Genomic DNA, 20,681 nt, shown 5'->3' with positions numbered 1-20,681 from the left:
CCGGCAGGCGAGGGCGCTGCGACCTGCCCCAGCCTGGGAGGGGGCCAGCGGGCCCGCCCTCTGTCCGGGTGGCGGGACTGGGGCCGCACTGCAAGAGGCGGAGCCGAGAAGGGGCGGCCTCGGAGCGCCGGGATAAGAGCGCAGCGTGCGGGTAGCCTGGATCCAGCGCAGTGGTCCGGCGATGTCGCTTGTGCTGCTGAGCCTGGCCGCGCTGTGCAGGAGCGCAGTACCTCGAGAGCCGGTAAGCCCCCTGCAGCACCCCTTAACCCATCTCCCGGATCCTGACGTCGTCTGACCCGCCACTCCAGGCTGTCCCGAAGGCGTGCGCGGACCGCCGGCTGGAGGGGCATGCCTGCACCCTCGGGGCAGCCCCGGACATCGGCGTCAGGCTGCTTGAGTCAGGGGCGTGGGAATCAGACAGACCCGGTCTCAGATGCCCCCTGTACTGTTGGTTCTGTCATTTCTGCTCACCAAACTCCAAGTCCTGAACGGTAAAACGAAGGGCAGTACCGAACCTACCAGGGTCTCTTAAGGAATAACGACATGGCCTGCAATTAGCGGCGAAGGGCTGGCACGTAGTCAGCACTCGTTATTGTTACTTGGGGTCTGCTCACCTGTTGGGGCACAAGAACTGTTTCTCCATTAGCACCCCCTCCCTTTTTGGCCATATTGATTACCATGTTCATTCGTGAAGACAGTTTCCTTTCTTCCCCAGTGCCCTGAATGATCGAGGGAATCTTCTGGGTCACTGAAGAGAAAACAGTTCATTCCCCAAATAACCTTTGAAACGATACCCCTGCCCTCTTAAAATAGCATATAGCATCAAGCTCCGTAGTCACCTGCTGGTGGACAAACCCCATTCACCGTTTCCAGATGTCTCCAGCTCCTGTCCTTCCCCTCTGTGTCACTTCAGAAGCCCCCTTGACTTTTTGCACTGCAGGGAAGAATTCATCCCTTTTGCTGTAGTTGCTACAAGGCCAACAATTTGAGCTTGGTAGCATTTAGGGTTGTTGCTTGGCTGGTCTCACCGGCCCTTTGATAAGAACTCAGCTCCTGATATGATGGCTTATTTGTTTAAAATAATAATAATAATAATAATAATAAAGTCTGGCCGGGTGCGGTGGCTCACGCCTGTAATCCCAGCACTTTGGGAGGCTGAGGCGGCCGGATTGCCTGAGGTCAGGATTTCAGGACCATCCTGGCTAACATGGTGAAACCCCGTCTCTACTAAAAATACAAAAAGTAGCTGGGCATGGTGGCAGGCGTCTGTAATCCCAGCTACTCAGGAGGCTGAGGCAGGAGAATCACTTGAACCCGGGAGCTGGAGGTTGCAGTGAGCCGAGATCTGCACCACTGCACTCCAGTGTGGGCGACAAAGTGAGACTCTATCTCAAAAAAAGAAAAAAAAGAATCTGATGATATCCCTTAGAGTTCATTTTTTTAAAGACAAATAAATGATTGACAATTTTGCCCAAACTCAAATCACTCAAACCATCAAAAGTCTTAGGAGGCCTTAGAAGGTGTTTGGAAATGTAGATGCTCCGCAGGGTGTTCCAGAGCTGCTGGACATATCACAATGAGTCTTGTCATTTGAGCTTGCTGCTGGCTAAAGCCTCAATATTTTAGATTGAGTAATTTATTCCAGAACCAAAGCACAAATTATTTTTTTTTTATGAAGAAACATGAGCAGCTAACTTCAAACGATTTAGTACCAGCTTTTCTTGAACACAAATAATTGCTTATGGTTTCCTTAATTGCTCAGTGAGTCCTTTTGTGTTAGAAGGGGAATATTTTAAAGAACCTGAGGAAAGTACCCTGGACTGCATTCAGAGCTTTCTTTTGTTCATCTCCTTGGCATAGCTACTCCTTAACCTGGGGTAGCCCAGTAAATACTCCAGGCCATCCTAAAATCCTAGAGTTAAACGTTAGAGTGTGAAGGGGCCTCACATCGGTCCCAAGTCATCCCCTGCTTGCAGCAGGGAAGGCTGACATCCAGAGACAGATGGAGACCCACCTCTGGTCTTCAAGTGAGGTTATGCACTGGCTTGGGGATCAGGTATACTGATGGCTAATCCATGGTCCGTCATAGCCTACAGTGGGGCAGCTTAGTTTTGCCCTAAGCTGTGAAGCAGAACCAGTTCATCTTTTATTGAAAGTTTGTCACTTGTGTATGCATGTAAGGGGAAAATGGTGTTCTACCTAATTTGGCAAAGGAGAGCTTGTGGTTTGCCGGCTTAAGCATGACGCTTGGTTTTCTTCTCTCCCACAGACCGTTCAATGTGGCTCTGAAACTGGTAGGTACATTAGAGAATGGGTATTTGGGGCGTTACATTGAAAGCACAGCTGGACTTTTAGGAGGCCTAATATAGGCAATAGGTCATCGAAGACCAGGCACAGGGTGAACCATTGCTTTACTAGCTGTTGCGGATGAAGTCTCTGTCTGCTCAAAGCAGAACTCTGGGGCTCCATGGGAATGAAGACGTGTTTCAGACAGGCTCGCCTCTTGGCCAGTCAGGGTAGGACTTGCCATATAAGGTGGAAAATGATGCCTGCCACTCTGCAGAGGAAGATCGAGGCCGTGAAAGGAAGGTCACTTAGAGTTGGGACCAAGAAGCAAATGTTTCATAGGAGAGCGGGGGTTTGAGATGGTGACATTTGAAGAATGGGTAGGCTTCTGCCCAAAAAATGTGAGTGGGGAGAGTGAGCTGGAGGAGAGATGGCACCAGCAAAGGTTAGGAGGTGGGAAAGTGGGGGTTGTGTGGGCCAACTGGCTGGAATCCAGGGGCGAGGCCTTAGGAAGGCAAGGCTGACTCTAATAAACATGTCAAATACACTAAATATATACATATGTACATACACAGGCACCTGGAGTGGTCCCAAGTGCTCCGCAGGTGGAGGCCAGGAGGCTGAGAGTACTTCTCTTAGAGCAGCATTATCTCGGCTATAAATCAACCAGCACTAAGAAACATTTGGCCTTAGCAGGAAGAACTGAGGAATTGTGTCAGGCGTGGTGGCTTATACCTATAATCCCAGCACTTTGGGAGGCTGAGGCGGGAGGATCATTTGAGGCCAGGAGTTTGAGATCATTTTAGGCAACTGAGTGAGACCCCACCTCTACAAAAAAACAATTTTTTTAATTTAAAAAAAAAAAGAAGTGAGGAATTGTGAATGGGGGAAGGTTTGGGGTGAGTCACTGAGAGGAGATGGCATGGCATCAGATTGGGCCGGGAAGGAGAGTGTCATGGAAGTCTTGCCTTTTCCCAGGGCCGTCTCCAGAGTGGATGCTACAACATGATCTAACCCCTGGAGACTTGAGGGACCTCCGAGTAGAACCTGTTAAAACTAGTGTTGCAACAGGGGACTATTCAATTTTGATGAACGTAAGCTGGGTACTCCGGGCAGATGGTAAGTTTGCATCTATCAGAGATAAGGCCCAAAATGTCTGCTAAATCAGAAATGTGCAGGCTATATGAACCATTAATTCCCCTCCTAGGCATAACCAACAGAAATACATGCATACATGCACCAAAAGCCACATACTAGGATGATCTAGTAACACTACTCATAACAGGCAACATTAGAAAGCACTCAAATGCCCAACAGTAGAAAGGAATCACCAAATAAATTCCGTTACAGCAACAAGAATGAATGATCTGTAACTACATATAACAATATGGATGAATGTCACAAACATAAGAAGGCAGATTCAAAAGAGTTTGTACATTTATACCTGTGTGCATGCCTGCAGGCATACATGCCATATGATCCCATTTACAGAAAGTGCCAAACAGACAAAACCAATCTACTGGTTAGAAGTCAGGAGAGTGGCCAGGAGTGGTGGCTCACGCCTGTAATCCCAGCACTTTGGGAGGCCGAGGTTGGTGGATCACTTGAGGCCAGGAGTTTGAGACCAGCCTGGCCAACATGGCAAAACCCCGTCTCTACTAAAAATACAAAAATTAGCCAGGTGTGGTGTTGTGCACCTGTAATCCCAGCTACTCGGGAGGCTGAGGCACGAGAATCACTTGAACCCAGGAGGTAGAGGTTGCAGTGAGCTGAGATCGCACCACTGCACTCCAGCCTGGGCAACAGAGTGAAACTCCGTCTCAAAAAAACCAAAAAAAAAACAAAAAACCAGGCGCAGTGGCTCACACCTGTAATCCCAGTACTTTGGGAGGCCAAGGTGGGTAGATTACTTGAGGTTAGGAGTTCAAGACCAGCCTGGCCAACATGGTGAAACGCCGTCTCTACTAAAAATACAAAAAATTAGGCAGGCATGGTGGCACATGCCTGTAATACTAGCTACTTTGGAGGCTAAGGCAGAATAACATGAACCCAGGAAGTGGAGGTTGTAGTGAGTCAAGACTGCGCCATTGTACTCCAGCCTGGGTGACAGACTGTCTCAAAAAAATAAGTCAGGATAGTGGTTCCTGCTGGAGTAGGAGTGACTGAAAGGAAGCGCGAGGGACACACCTGAGGGAGTTCCTTAAACTGCATACTGGTTGCATGAGTGTCCCGATGCAGCAAGTGGTACACTTACGATCTGTGTACTTTTCTGTGTATGTACTTCATGGAAGAAGATAAGGTAAGGCCAGAGATGATTTCCCCCACCTGACTCCTGTTTAGGGCAAGCACTGGCTTAGATAGATTACTTTTCTACTTCCCAGGTGACGTCGTGAAGCTTTTGGCATTTCCCCAAGATTACGCTGCAAGGCACCACGTGCGTTCTTTCAGTGAGCTACTCCTGGGATCCTAATGCCCATCCTTTTGATTTCCATCTGCTAAATTCAGATTGGAAAAAAGTCTACCCAGTCAAGAATCCATGAGCACCAGGCACAGAGAGAGGAGTCACCTACAGTCTCCACTCAGGAGGATTCAGAGGGGTAGGGGAGGCAGACACAGGCACAATGTCAGGGGAGTCCCAGAAGGGAGCTATGCTTCATCTGAGTGGGACAGGGCGAGAGGAGCGGGAAAGGGGCCCCGGTGAGGCTGCTTTAGGTGAGATGCGGCCATAAGCGTTTGGGCTCTTACCTGGCACAGAGTGAGCTTTTTGACAGATGTGGTTATATGCTGTGGTGCATGAGTGAGTTGGGCTTTAAAGGAGTGAGACTTGAAGAAGCAGATAATGGGAGGAAGGGGCCTTCAGTGAGAAGAATCAGCATGGATAAAGGTGCAATCGGAACAGGTGTGGTTTAGTGATGACACTCTTGGAGGGTCTTTGTGCGTCTCCCTGAGGCCAGCCTGTTCCTCTTAAGAGACCCAGAATAGTGCAGAGCGATAGCCACCTTTGCAGGCATCCTGTGAAATTCAAGCTGACCTGTGAGGAGGTGGGAGCTTGGGCTTTGGAATCTGAATTCATATCTGCTGCTTGCTGATGACCTTTGTAAGTTTAAGCAGAGCTCCCTGAAACTTCCTAAGACTCACAAACCCCATCTATAAACTGGAGACAGTGGTGCCTACCTTTCAGTACTATTGTGAATATGAACTGAGACATAAAGTAAAGCATGCTAGTAAAGTATCTGGTATCAAGTGAGCCACACAGCAAGTGCTAAATAAACCAATGCCCTCTTGCCTATCTCGGCAGCCAGCATCCGCTTATTGAAGGCCACCAAGATCTGTGTGACGGGCAAAAGCAACTTCCAGTCCTACAGCTGTGTGAGGTGCAATTACACGGAGGCCTTCCAGACTCAGACCAGACCCTCAGGTGGTAAAGTAAGCACTTTTTTGTTTTTTGTTTTGTTTTTTGAGATAGGGTCTTGTTCTGTCACCCAGGCTGGAGTGCAGTGGTGCAATCATGGCTCCTTGTGACCTCAATCTCCTGGGCTCAAGCGATCCTTCTACCTCAGCCTCCCAAGCAGCTGGGACTACAGGCATGAGCCACCAGACCTGGTTAATTTTTGTAGTCTTTGTAGAGAGGGGTTTCACTGTGTTGCTGGTCTTGAATTCCTGGGCTCAAGCAATCTGCCTGCCTCAGCCTCCCAAAGTGCTGGCATTACAGGTATGAGCCACTGCATCCGGGCATAGGCACTTTTATGTATTTGGCTAATGGTTGCTGAAAGCTAGGCCCTTTGTTTGGGGAGCATGGATGATGTGCTGCTCACACAGGCTGGTAAATAGCTATGACTCAGAGCTTAGAGCAAGATCCCTTGGTTCAAATCCCATTTTCGGCTACTTCTGTTTTGTGCCTTTGGTAAGTCAGCATCTCTGGGCCTCAGTTTTTCCCTACCAGCCGAGGGAAGAGAACTGGATTTAAATTAGATCCTGGCTTTAAAACTTTATACTTCTGTGATTCTATAAATTGTGTAGTGCTCATTCCCTAAGTAGGCATTGGTTGGAGACCTAAGTTTTCACAGAATAAGTAATGAAATACAAACTAAAAGGGCAACACACTAAGGTATACTGTTTCTGTATTGCAGTGTTTTGGGAATTGAGAGTTCCTTGCTTTGCCTTTCAGTGGACGTTCTCCTACGTCGGCTTCCCTGTAGAGCTGAACACAGTCTATTTCATTGGGGCCCATAATATTCCTAATGCAAATATGAATGAAGATGGCCCTTCCATGTCTGTGAATTTCACCTCACCAGGTAAACTTCTTCACTTGTTTATTATTCTTTGTCTTGCTGGGATGCCTGCTTTGAGATATGTACAGAGAGAGCCCAGGGAACCCTGGATAAGGCTTTTGGCCTTGCTAAGTCTCAGTTCCCTTATCTAAAGCATGGACACAGTAGTAACCATACTTTACCCACAGAGCAGAGAGGATAAAGTCAGGTAAAATGTAGAGAAAAGCCTGTTCCTGTGTGCCAGGCACTGTGCTGAATACTTGACATGCATCATCTCACTTAAGCATCCCAGCAACCCCAAGGTTGGGATAGCTGCATTTTACAGATGAAGAAACTGAGAGGTTAAGTCACTTTCCCTGGGTTATACACACAGTAAAAGTGAAGCTGACATTCACACTCTGGTCCTTCTAAAGCAATGCAGCTGAGCCACTCTTTATATCACTGATGCAAAATGTTTGTTCGTTCCAATCTCAGCTTTCTAGGATGGGCTGCCTATGGCTGGGCCTCTGAGGATCCACAGACTCCAGTTGGCTTGTCCCCCAGCTGTCCATGAGAGGCAGGGTGGTCCCAAGTTGGATGCTGGGCACTTGCCCCAGCTCTGTGACACAGGACCAGTTCTCTGGTACGACAGCTGCAATGTCACACACAGGGATGTGATGAGGATAAGACAGGATGGTGTGTGTGAAGGGTCCGTCTGAGCCGAGTCACCCTTTCCATACCCTCATCCTGTCATCTGTCACAGGCAAGGCATCAAAGCCAAACGGGTGATTTCCACTTCACTGCTGGTATTGGAGATTGTGGTCCAGGGTGTTTTTGGTGCTGCACCATTTACTACACGTAGGTTCCAGCTTTCTTGATGAGAGCAAACCTCATTTTGTTTTCAAATAAGCTTTTTTATTTTGGAATTATTTTATTATTTATTTATTTATTTATTTTTTAGACAGAGTTTCACTCTTGTCACCCAGGCTATAGTGCAATGGCACCATCTCAGTTCACTGCAGCCTCTGCCTCTTGGGTTTAAGTGATTCTCCTACCTCAGCCTCCCGAGAAGCTGGGATTATAGGCATGAGCCACCACGCCCAGCTAATTTTTGTATTTTTAGTTGAGATGAGGTTTCACCATGATGGCCAGTCTAGTCTCGAACTCCTGACCTCGCGTGATCTGCCCACCTTGGCCTCCCAAAGTGCTGGGATTACAGGAGTGAGCCACCGTGCCCAGCCTTATTTTGGAATAATTTTAGATTTACAGAAAAGTTGCAAAGATAGCACAAAGAGTTTCCATATACCTCTCACCCAGCTTCTCCTATTATTAGCATCTTATATTACCATGATACATTTGTCAAAACTAAGAAACCAACATTAGTACATGTCTGTTAACTAAACTCCAGACTTTATTTGGATTTCACCTGCTTTTTCATGAATGTCCTCTTTCTGTTGCAGTTGCAGTTAGTCCCTGTGTGTCTCTCCTCTGGTCTGTAACAGTTTCTTAGTCTTTGTTTTTCAAAATCTTGATGGTCTTGAGTTCTGACCAGGCATCCTGCAGAATGTCCCCCCGTTTGGGTTTGTCTCGTGATTAGACAGGGAATTCATATCACAGAGGTGCCGGGCTCTTATCGCATCCCATCAGGGGTGCATGGCACCCACATGACACCAGGCTGGGGGTCACCATCAACACTAGATTGACATGGGGCCTGCCAGACTTCTCCATGTAAATCTACTGGTTTTGCCAACTCTCGTGTTTGGAAACAAGTCACTAATTCTACCCCACCCAGGGGTGACGGTATGGGAGTATTAGGCTTCACGTCCTAGAAGGGGCAGCGTCTACAGATATTACCAAATGTCATTTTCAAATGATGGATGGTTTTCGAGTCTTCTCTTAGGGATCGAAGACATTGTTCTGATAAAGGTTGTATTTAAATTAGACTCTGGTTATCATGTCATGGGCAGATGTTCTCCTGTTTAACAGTAAAATGTTAGAGCCCCATTTGAATTTGCCATCTTACATGTGGAATGTTTTGACAATTTGTTACAGGTGTGGCATGTGTATGTGGGTGTGTACCTGTTGGCAAAGGGGGTGGGGCAGAGATAGCTTTTTCTAAAATGTAAAAACTTTCATTCAAATTTACAGGCTGCCTAGACCACATAATGAAATATAAAAAAAAGTGTGTCGAGGCCGGTAAGTAAATACAGCATTTGCTTTTATTATTTGAAGAAACTTGTAACTTGAGGCAGCATAGCTCTCTTCATCTTTGCACAGATGAAGAAACTGAGCCCTAGGGGAGAGTCGCATATCCAAGGCACCCCCGATGGTGGCAACAGAAGCACCTAGGGCTCCTGATCTCCAGCAAGCACTTTGCCCACTGAGTGGAGCAGCCTGTCCAGAAAGGGTTAGACCCTCAGTACATTTACATAGTGGAGCAACAGTCACAAAGAACCACCCCTACCCCCTTGGGTAACAACATTTTAGCCCAAGTGGCTCAGCAGTGCCAAAGGCTCTTCCTGATTGACGGGAGTCCTATGAGCCCTTCCACCAGCCCAGACCAGCACCTTCCACCTGTGGCCATGGGGACCCTAAGAACCTTCTGTTTGGATTAGCAAACATTCAAGGTGGGAGTGTGAGTTCGCTGAAGGACTTGCCCACAAGTATGCCCTCAACTTGTGTCCTCAAAGAGGATCACTTTTCACAGGCTAGTGAATTTTACCCCTTGAATTTTGTAATAATCCCCTGTAGGACTATCAGTCCCTAGTGCCCACTTTCCAAGGGTTTGTGTAAATTTCTGAGTATTATAGTGTTGGAAAGCTAATGAGGCTAGTGGTATTTGGATCAGTCCAGAACTTTTAGGCACCCTTCACCGCACAAGGCATCCCTGGTACCCTGTCAGACAGCTGTGCATGCTGTCCTTGCTAGAAGGCAGATTTGGATGCTGGGCTTCCCACTGAGGGTACAGGGAAACACTGTAGGTGTGAGGAGCCCGGTCAGAGGGCCTTGAAGTCAGTCCTGGACCTGAATTCCTAAAGAAAGTTCTGAGCCAGGGCCTGAAATGGTCTCTTCGGTGGAGAAGATAATTTCTGCTATTATACATTGTGTTCCTGGAAATCAATCCAGTCCTTATTTGCAAGTCACATGAATGAAATGACTTTTTCTGCCAGAGCAGACCTATCAGGGTATATCCTCTAAGCTATGAGCCATTTCCTTCTTTCTTTGCATCCAGTGAAGTTGGCAGAATGGTCTGATGGATGAAGCTCCTGGAACACAAAATATTCTAGTGGTTATAGTCCTGATCGTGAATTCACTTGCTCTATAGCCTTAGACATGTTTTCTAACCCGTGGCTCCTTCTCCCCATCCTGGGAAGGAGAAAATACTGACCCTATCCCTTAACTCAAGACAGGTTGAAAACAGCAGTGAGTAGCAGAACCAATCCATGCCTCCCACCACACTCAGTCCAGGGAAGCTTTTTTAGCAAAGCAGCGATGTACGGATCCCCAAACTGTCTTGGGCAGCAAGTGCTTTGAGACTCTGGAAACAATGATAAAAAGTTCACTGTGTAGCAGCGTCCCTGTCTCTTGGACATTGTTCCTGAGAACTTGGATTGTTTCCATAAAGCCCTGTGGGGAACTTAAATGAGGGAAGAGTTAGCAAGTTCATCTACATGGTTCTCTCTCAACTCATAGGAAGCCTGTGGGATCCGAACATCACTGCTTGTAAAAAGAATGAGGAGACGGTAGAAGTGAACTTCACAACCAGTCCTCTGGGAAACAGATACATGGCTCTTATCCAACACAGCACCATCATCGGGTTTTCTCAAGTGTCTGAGGTACTTCTTCTCTTCATCCCCTTCACCTCGCCCTCCAGCTTTCCTTAGTGCATTGAAGGAAAATGGGGACAGTATTGTCCAAACGTACTGGGCTACTTTGATGAATTCAACAGATAAAAACAAGTCCCTGTGGGCATCCTGAGAGATATCACTGTGAACCTCAAGCCACAGAAAGAAAGAAGTCTCTGAAGCAGGAAATGGGCCCTTCTTTACACACGGTCTAGTGAAAGGAGTCCTTTTGGGAAGCAAAGCTGCTTTGCTGGAAGCCTTCAATCTACTCACTCCTGTGCCTCGTAATTCTGTTTTTGCAGGGCGGAGGTTGACACAGGGTCTCACTGTCTCCCAGGCTGGGATGGCTCAGTGGCACAATCACAGCTTACTGCAGCCTCCACCTTCCAGGCTCAAGTGATCCTCCCACCTCAGCCTCCCCAGGTAGTTGGGACTACAGGCACGTGCCACCATGCCGAGCTAATTTTTTCATTTTTAGTGGAGACAGGGTTTCACCATGTTGCCCAGGCTGGTCTCGAACTCCTGGGCTCAATCCATCTGCCTGCCTCAGCCTCCCAAAGTGTTGGGATTACAGGCGTAAGCCAGTGCGCCCGGCACCTCATAATTCTTGACTCTGTCTCTCTTAGCCACACCAGAACAAACGCACGCGAGCTTCAGTGGTGATTCCAGTGACTGAGGAAAGTGAAGGTGCTATGGTGCAGGTAAAGTTCAGTGAGCTGCTCTGGGGAGGGAAGGGACATAGAAGAGTTCCACCATTCATTGCTTTTAAGGATGTGTTCTCTCTTGTCAAATGCACTTCTGCCAGCAGATATGAGTTAAGTGGCATTCATGGGGGCTCTCTCGCTGCAGCCTCCACACTGCTGAGGTCAGGAGGTCGACGTGGCAGTCGTGGTCCCTTTTGCTTGTATTAATGGCTGCTGACCTTCCAAAGCACTTTTTATTTCCATTTTCTGTCACAAACACTCAGCACTCAGGGATAGCAGTACCATTTTACTTTCCCAAGCCTTTAACTGCAAGATGAAGCTGCAAAGGGTTTGAAATGGGAAGGTTTGAGTTCCAGGAAGTGTATGAACTCTGGAGACAGGCTGCCAGTCCTCTCTGGGCCACAGGGGACCCAGCTGAACACAGGAAGTTGGAGCAGTAGGTGCTCCTTCACCTCTCAGTACATCTCTTTAAACTCTAGTTTTTGAGGTGGGGACACAGGAGGTCCAAAGAGTAAGGAGCTTCCGTGCTCCATTCCCTGGAATAAAAAGTGCTCAGACAGGCCAGAGGGGGCAGGCACCAGCCAGGATATGTTGGCTGTTACCCTTTTCTGGAGAACCACATACTTCCCTTACTACAGGGACTTGCAAGTCCTAAAGCACTGGCTGAAGGAAGCCAACAGGATCACTGCTGCTCCTTTTTTCTAGAGGAAATGTTTGTCTATGTGGTAAGATATGACCTAGCCTTTTTAGATAAAGGAACTGGTATGTTAGTAACATGTACAAAGTTTAGGTTCAGACCCCGGGAGTCTTAGGCATGTGGGTCTTAGGTCATTGGTTTTGACTTTAGGGCTTTGTTACAGATGTGTGACCAAGGGAAAAATGTGCGTGACAACACTAGAGGTAGGGGTGAAGCCAGAAAGAAGGGAAGTTTTGGTGGAAGTAGGAGTCATGGTAAGATTTAGCTCTGATGCATGGTGTGAACTTTCTGAGCCTCTTGTTTTTCCTCAGCTGACTCCGTATTTTCCTACTTGTGGCAGCGACTGCATCCGACATAAAGGAACGGTTGTGCTCTGCCCACAAACAGGCGTCCCTTTCCCTCTGGATAACAGTAAGTGCCCAGTCACTTCAACCAGATGATCAAAGTGGCTCAGGACACACAGTCACAGCCCCCCACTCAGTATGTGGAAGGGTGTGTGTGGGGGTAGTGCAAGGGGTCCCTGCCTGTGTACACCGAACTGGGGTGCAGAGAAAGCTAACAGTGCTGTCCCAGAGAACCTAGAATCTGAGTAAGAACAGGTTTTATTTGTAAAACCACTCATGACTCTTTATAAAGCAGGATACACAAAAGGGAAAAAAAATACACAGTGCAAAATGGATGTTCTGAGTGCCACAAGGATCTGCTGAAAAAAGTCAAAGGTGTAAGACAACTGGGTATATATGAGAATGAATATTTCACCATATTCTGATTCTCTTACCAGTCTCAGTGGCCCCGGATAGGCTGTTGGTGTGGTCACACGGCCAACATTTGGATAACAAATGAGAAATAATGGTACTGCCTCACTGGTGCCTGAGAACAGCATGTTTCGGAAAATGTCTCTGGAGTTAGAGATGTGTTAGCTTTTTCATTACAGATGGAGAAATACAATGTTTACACAACAGACCGGGGTGGGGTCAAAAGTTGGAAGGCGTCATTAGACTCAGCCAAATGAAGTGAAGACAACCCAGGTGCCTGGCAGTCCTGATTGCGCGTGGGCAAAGCCTTACAGATTCCTGGGCACTCTGTGCCTGAGCTTACCTGATGTTCCTGTGAGGCGGGTGGCACTACCCTCCATGTATGTCAGTCTAACAAGATGACCTGTAAAAATGCCATCTATACGTGCTACGTATGTAAGCAGTTGTACCGAGAATAACATTAATTCCTTAAAGAACAAAAAAAAACTGGACAGAAACCCTAGTTCCTACTGTGAAAATGCCTGTGCATATCAGGAGAAAGTCAGAGATTTTACGACTGTTCTTAACATCCTAGGTCCCATATCCCTTTTGAGAATCTAATGCAAGACCTGCACACTCTAGGGAAAAAGATATGATTGGCAGACTCTCTAAAGAGCTTCTGACTGATGGTTTTAAAGGCATCTAAACCTCTACAAAGTGGCTGGGCACGATGACGCATGCCTGTAATCCCAGCTACTTGGGAGGCTGAGGCAGCACTGCTTGAACCTGGGAGGCAGAGGCTGCAGTGAGCCGAGACTGTGCCACTGCACTCCAACCTGGGCGGCAGAGCGAGACTCTGTCTCAAAACTAAAAAATAATAAAAAATAAATAAACCTCTACAAAGTATACAAAGTCTTAGTTTTTAAATAAGAGATATGTGTGGATTTGTTTTCCAAAGGTGAATAAGCTTTGTTTTCTCCAGACAGAAGCAAACCGGGAGGCTGGCTGCCTCTCCTCCTGCCGTCTCTGCTGGTGGTGACATGGGTGGTGGTGGCAGGGATTTATCTAATGTGGAGGCACGGTAAGGGTTATAATTCTTTAAAGACATCCTCATAAGGAAATAACATATTGAATTTTTTTTTAAAGAAGATTCCTCAGGAGGCAATCACATGTTGGCATTTCCCTGAGTTAGATAGCATTTATGTAATACCTTCAAGTGCTCCTACGGAGACTGATACGAGCATCACTGGATTACACATGCCAGGTGAAAGTAGGGTCAGGACTTCCAGATCTTCTGACTGTCCCATTTTTACCATTGATCCATCTACCAGTACTGAAATGGGCAAAAGATGGCTGATAACAAATTACACTTTACTTGTGATGGTTACTCTATGCTAGTTCCTGTTTTTTAGAAAACAGTTCTTCTGAGGTGTAAGAAAAGCTTTCGCTTGGATTCATACACAGTTGGCCCTTGAACAACAGGTTTGGACTGCACAGAGCCACTTACACCTGGATTTTTTCAATACATACACTGGAAAATTTTTTGGAGATGTGTATCAATTTAAAAAAAAAAACTCAGATGAATTTATTTTCAATTAAAATATTGAAAGAAATTAAGAAAAAGGTATGTCATAAATGCAGAAAATGTATGCAGATCCTAGTCTACTTTATAATTTGCTACCATACCAATAGTTAACTATTTTAACTATTAAAAGTTAAAAAATGTATCAAAACTTAAACACACACATACCAACTGTACACAGCACCATTCACAGTTGAGAGAAACATGAGCATAAAGATGTGGTATTAAATTGTAACTGCATACCATTAACTGCAGTGTGCACTGTCCTGCTGTTAATAATTTCCTAGCCACCTCCTGTTGCTACTGCGGTGAGCTCAAGTGTTGCGAGTAGCCACTTAAAACACCATGTGATGCTAATCATCTCCAAACGAGCAGTTTGTCTCTCCAGTAAATTACATATCACAGTAGAAAGTATCTCCAGTGGTTCTCTTGTATTTTTCGTGTTTAGTGCAATATTGTAAACCTTTAATAACACCTTAGGACCCATACCAAGTGCCACTAGTAATGCTGGAAGTGCTCCCAAGAAACAACATCACGAAAAAAAGAAAAAAAACCTTTTTTTTTCACTACAAGAAAAAAAAGCCAAATTGCTTGATATGTACCATAAATTGAGGGTCTGCAGCTGTGATTGTTCACCATTTCAAGATAAATGAATCCAGCATAAGGACCACAGTGAAAGAAGAAAAAGATTAATGAAGCCATCACTATAGCTACACCAGCAGGCATGAAAACCTTGCACATTTTGCAGAATACCTTTTAATCCTGTATTGAAAATGTAGCTTTTATGTGAGTGCAGGATTGCTATAAGAAAGGCATAACTGTAGACTCAAATATGATTTGAGAAAAAGCAAAGTCATATATGACAACTTAAAGCAAAAGGAAGGTGAAGCATCTAAAGCTGGAGAATTTAATGCCACTAAAGGATGGTTTGATAATTTTAAAAAGTGGATTGGCTTAAAAACTGTCAAGATAACAGGAGAAGCAGCTTCTGCTGACCAAGAGGCAGCAGATGAGTTCCCAGATGCCATTAAGAAAATCACTGAGGAGAAAGGATACCTGCCTGAACAGGTTTTCGGTGCAGATGAAAGTGTCCTCTTCTGGGAAAAAAATGCTACAAAGGACATTGATTAGTAAGGAAGAGAAGCATGCATCAGGATTTAAGGCAGGAAGGGACAGGCTAACTGGACTGCTTTGTGCAAATGCAGTTGGGTTTATGATCAGGACTGGCCTTATCTATAAAGCTGCTAACCCCCTGGCCTTGAAGGGAAAAGATAAACACCAGCTGCCAATCTTTTGATTGTACAATAAGGAGGCCTGGACATTGAGAAAACTTTTTTCTGGGTTGGTTCCACTGATGCTTTGTCCCTATAGTCACAAGTACCTTCCCAGGAAAGGATTGCCTTTTAAAGTTCTTTTGATATTGGACAATGCCCCCAGCCACCCAGAACCCCACGAGTTCAACACCAAAGTCCTCAGTGGTCTCCTTGCCCCTAAACACATAATCATTTGGCCTCTAGATTGGGAGCCATAAGGACCTTCAAGGCTTATTAAACACAGTACTTTATGGAAAGGATTGTCAACACTATGGAAGAGAACCCCAACAGAGAGAACAACATGGAAGTCTGGAAGGATTACATCACTGAAGATGCCATCATTGTGACAGAACAAGCTGTGAATGCCATCAAACCCAAAACAATACATTCCTGCAAGAGAAAACTGTCCAGATGATGTGCCTGACTTCACAGGATTTACAACACAGCCAATCAAGGAAATCACGAAAGAGGTTGTAGATGTGGCAAAAAAGGTGGGGGGTGAAGGGTTTCAAGATACGGATCTCGGAGAAATTCAAGAGCTAACAGATAACCACACTAGAGGAACAAAGAGAAGACAACCTGATGGAGACGAGTGCTTCCCAATCAGTGTGAGGTGATGATGAAGACGACACAGAAGCAGCAGCGCCAGAAAACAAATTGACATTAAACAATCCGGCAGGTTTCTGATCAGTCAAGACTGGTTTTCACTTCTTTTATAACACAGACCCTTCTATGATACAAGCATTAAACCTAAAGCAAATGGTGGAGGAAGGATTGGTACCATATACAAATATTTTAGAAAATGAAAAGTTAAAAGTCAGAAATTATGATGTATTTCTGTAGTTACACTGAGGCGCCCACCTCTCCAGCCTCCTCTTCCACCTCTTCTGCCTCTGCCACCCCTAAGTCAGCAAGACTAACCCCTTTCTCCTCTTCCTAGTCAGCCTACTCAACTTGAAGATGGCAAGGATAAAGACTTTTCTGATGGTCCACTTCCATTTAATGAATTAGTAAATATCTTTTCGCCTCATGATTTTCTTCCATTTTTTTCTCTAGCTTAAATATAATAGAGCACATAATACATATAAACATGCAAAATATGTGTTAATTGGCTGTTTGTGTTCCTGGTAAGGCTTCCAGTCAACAGTAGGCTATTAGAAGTTAAGTTGTGGGAAAATCAAAGGTTATAGGAGATTTTCAACTGCATGCAGGGCCAGTGCCACTCCCTGCCATGTTGTTCAAGGGTCAGCTGTACTCTCTAAGGACTTTGCCAGCTTAAAAACATGGAGTATTTTAATACAGAAACCAGAGTATTTACATACTGTGCTCGAGGCAGAGCTCTTAAAAAAACTTCTCCTCCTCTTCTCCATACCTAGAAAAGGAAATACAAATGCATCCTTTGAGTCATTTGTGATGTTGTAAATAGAATGAGATTAACTCCATGCTCTAAGCTAAGAAAGCCACAGGGGCACTTGGACCTCAGGAATACTTAACAACATTTAGGGATGGTGTCTGACCTGTATTCAGTTTTATAGCACCATATAGGGCAGAATTCCAGGTAAGTTCCAGGGGCTGAAAAGGGGTGCCACTTAACTTTGGGAACTGTAAAGAGACTACTACCTGCAGGTAAAAGACAGTACAAGCAACTACTGAATTGACCCAACTCAAAATGTGAGGTGTAGAGGCCAAGTGTCCCTGTTCATATACAGCACTAAAAGTACTGAGATTACAATCACCCACCTCAAAGTATCCTTTTTTTTTTTTCTTGTTCTTGAGACAGGGTCTCACTCTGTTGCCCAGGCTGGAGTGGAATGGCATGATCTTGGCTCACTGCAACCTCCGCCTCCTGGGCTCAAGTGATCCTCCCACCTTAGCCTCCTGAGTAGCTGGGACCACAGGTGCGTGCCATCAAGCCCAGCTAAGTTTTGTACTTTTTGTAGAGATGGAGTTTTGCCATGTTGCCCTGGCTGGTCTGGAACTCCTGGACTCAAGTGATCTACCAGCCTTGGCCTCCCAAAGTGCTGAGATGACTGGTGTGACCCACCAAACCTGGCCAACAAAATATCTTAAACCTAAAGTTTCTATGAATTTATTTGAAAAGAGAAGGCTTGGTTGAGAGGATTTAGTGAGAGGGACTTAGAAAATACTGCTTTTAAAATAAGTGCGGGGAAAAGAAAGAGAGATCAGACTGTTACTGTGTCTATATAGAAAGAAGTAGACATAAGAGACTCCATTTTGTTCTGTATTTGAGAAGCTGTTAATCTGTGACCCTACCCCAGCCTTGTCCTTGCAAGAGACATGTGCTGTGGTGACTCAAGGTTTAAAGGATTTTGGGCTGTGCAGGGCGTGCTTTGTTAAACAGGTGCCTGAAGGCAGTATGCTTGTGAAAAGTCATCACCATTCTCTTAATCTCAAGTTCCCAGGGACACATACACTGCCAAAGGTCGCACACTGCCAAAGGTCACAGGGACCTCTGCCTAGGAAAGCTAGGTATTGTCCAAGGTTTCTCCCCACGTGATAGCCTGAAATATGGCCTCGTGGGAAGGGAAAGACCTGATCGTCCCCCACCCTGACACCCGTGAAGGGTCTGTGCTGAGGAGGACTAGTTTAAAAGGAAAGAAGGCCTCTTGGCAGTTGAGATAGAGAAAAGCATCTGTCTCCTGCCCGTCCCTGGGCAATGGAACATCTCGGTGTAAAACCCGATTGTATGTTCTGTTTACTGAGAAAGGAGAAAACCGCCTTAGGGCTGAAGGTGGGACGTGCTAGCGGCAATACTGCTCTTTATGCACTAAAAAGGTTTATGGAGATGTTTGCATATGCATATCAAGGCACAGCACTTTTCCTTAAACTTATTCAATGTCACAGAGATCTTTATTCATATGTCTTACTGCTGACCTCTCTACCATGATCCTATTGTCCTGCCACTTCCCTTTTTCTAAGATGGTAAAGATAATGATCAATAAATACTGAGGGAACTCAGAGACCAGTGCTGGCGTGGGTCCTCTGTATGCTGAGCTCCGGTCCCCTGGGCCCACTTTTTCTTTCCCTATACTTTGTCTCTGTGTCTCATTTCTTAAGTCTCTCGTTCCACCTAACGAGAAACGCCCACAGGTGTGGAGGGGCAGGCCACCCCTTCAAATAAGGTTTAAAAAGTTAAGGTTTAAGCATCAGTGTGTTTCAGGTGATGTGTTCAAAAGGAACATCAGGATGTTTTTCCTTGCTGTCACTAACAAGGCCCTTGGTGCTCAGCTGACATTCTCTAGCAAGGGTTCATTTGTCAGGGATGGTTTAGAGTGAAAGCCTGCTGTTTACTGTTCACAGATAACAAATGCTTTTCTCCCCTGACAGAAAGGAACAAGATGACTTCCTTTTCTACCACCACACCCTCCATTAAGGTTCTTGTTGTTTACCCATCTGAAATATGTTTTCATCACACAATTTGTTACTTCACTGAATTTCTTCAAAACCATTGCAGAAGTGAGGTCATCCTTGAAAAGTGGCAGAAAAAGAAAATAGCAGAGATGGGTCCAGTGCAGTGGCTTGCCACTCAAAAGAAGGCAGCAGACAAAGTTGTCTTCCTTCTTTCCAGTGACGTAAACAGTGTTTGTGATGGTACCTGTGCCAAGAGTGAGGGCAGTCCCAGTGAGAACTCTCAAGACCTCTTCCCCCTTGCCTTTAACCTTTTCTGCAGTGATCTAAGAAGCCAGACTCATCTGCACAAATATGTGGTGGTCTACTTTAGAGAGACTGATACCAAAGACATTTATAATGCTCTCAGTGTCTGCCCCAAGTACCACCTCATGAAGGATGCCACTGCTTTCTGTGCAGAACTTCTCCATGTCAAGCAGCAGGTGTCAGCAGGAAAAAGATCATAAGCCTGCCACAATGGCTGCTGCTCCTTGTAGCCCACCCATGAGAAGCAAGAGACCTTAAAGGCTTCCTACCCCACCAATTACAAGGAAAAAAAGTATGATGATCCTGAAGCTTACTATGCAGCCTACAAATAGCCTTAGTAATTAAAACATTTTATGCCAATAAAATTGTTTCAAATACTGCTAACTAATGTAGCATTAACTAAAGAAACTACATTTACAACTTCAAAGCTAAATTAGTTTTATACATAGAAATCTGGGGGGGGAGGGATTGCATTGGGGAGTTATACATGATATAAATGATGAATTGATGGGTGCTGACGAGTTGATGGGTGCAGCACACCAACATGGCACAAGTATACATATGTAACAAACCTGCACGTTATGCACATGTACCCTAGAACTTAAAGTATAATAAAAAAAAAAAGAAAAAAATAAAAAATATTATTCTTACACTGAAAAAAAAAAAGAAATCAATTAGTTTTAATTGAAAACTATAACCATTTTGATAATGCAACAATAAAGTATCTTCCAGCCAAACATCTAGTCTTGCATAGTCCATGCATTGCAATGTACACAGAACTGTTTAGCTAATATTCTATGTTTAATTAATGAATACTAAATCTAAGAACCCCTCACTGGTTCACTCAATAGCATCTTAGGTGAAAACCTTCTATTACATGCAAAAAATCACGGTTTTAAGATAACAAAAGTAGGCAATAAACAAGCTGAACCCACCTTTACTGAACCAGATGATCTAGTATATATGTAACCACTTGTATGATTTAGTATTTGCATAAGACCTTCCCTCTACAAACTAGATTCATATCTTGATTCTTGTACAGGTGCCTTTTAACATGAACACCAAAATACATTACCCACAAACTTGTCTACTTTTGCCTAAAGTTACCGATTAGAGGTCACTGTCAGAGTTCTCAGTTTCTTAGTTAAATGAAAATAATTAAGTTGAAAGCCCTCTTGAAGTAACCTTTTATAAATCAGTTATTATAATGGTTTACTTAAGTAAAAAACAGGGCTGGGTGCAGTGGCTCATGCCTCCAATGGTAGCACTTTGGCAAGGCCAAGGCAAAAGGATCACTCAAGACCAGGCTAGGTCACAAAGCGAGACCTCAATCTCTACAAAAGATTTTAAAATTAGCTGAGTGTGATGGTGTGAGCCTGTGGTCCCACCTACTAGGGAGGCTGAGGTGGGAGGATCACTTGAGCCCTGGAGGTCAAGGGTACAGTAAATGGTGATTGTGCCACTGCACTCCATCCTGGGTGACAGCGAGGCCCTGTCTAAAACAAACAAACAAATGAAAAAACCCCCACAGAATGACAGAACACAAAAGATGGTGAATTTTGTCTTCCAACTTTTACTCTTCTAAAAGCAATTTT

At 45.2% G+C, this 20,681-nt stretch overlaps 2 protein-coding genes across 3 annotated transcripts in view; one reads left to right on the top strand and one right to left on the bottom strand.

Moving 5' to 3' along the window:
* The first annotated feature begins 86 nt into the window (after positions 1 to 86).
* On the top strand, positions 87 to 19,470 carry IL17RB (interleukin 17 receptor B). Of its 2 annotated transcripts, XM_017851891.1 has the most exons (11): positions 87 to 241; positions 2,270 to 2,294; positions 3,265 to 3,405; positions 5,585 to 5,712; positions 6,455 to 6,581; positions 8,685 to 8,732; positions 10,230 to 10,372; positions 11,008 to 11,082; positions 12,094 to 12,193; positions 13,499 to 13,597; positions 18,760 to 19,470. In XM_017851891.1, exons 1-11 carry the CDS (start codon positions 182 to 184, stop codon positions 19,284 to 19,286), a joined length of 1,473 nt encoding a protein of 490 aa, XP_017707380.1. In that variant the 5' UTR covers positions 87 to 181; the 3' UTR covers positions 19,287 to 19,470. The 2 variants fall into 2 exon arrangements, with proteins under 2 accessions (XP_017707380.1, XP_017707381.1); XM_017851892.1 differs by lacking the exons at positions 2,270 to 2,294; positions 3,265 to 3,405; positions 5,585 to 5,712 and having other exon boundaries at positions 100 to 241.
* Positions 12,367 to 20,681, bottom strand: part of ACTR8 (actin related protein 8) — a 26,370-nt gene continuing 18,055 nt past the window's right edge. Inside the window, exons 14-15 of the transcript XR_001881457.1 lie at positions 16,734 to 16,783; positions 12,367 to 13,849 (exon numbers count right to left, since the gene is read on the bottom strand). The gene's annotated coding sequence lies outside the window, so the exon portion shown is untranslated. The remainder of the gene's footprint in view (positions 13,850 to 16,733; positions 16,784 to 20,681) is intronic.

Source organism: Rhinopithecus bieti, unplaced genomic scaffold, assembly GCF_001698545.2.
Source record: "Rhinopithecus bieti isolate Rb0 unplaced genomic scaffold, ASM169854v2 scaffold_33647, whole genome shotgun sequence".
NCBI lineage: Eukaryota > Metazoa > Chordata > Mammalia > Primates > Cercopithecidae > Rhinopithecus > Rhinopithecus bieti.
Note: the sequence above shows the minus strand (reverse complement) of the source record. Positions and strands in the feature narration are given on the sequence as shown.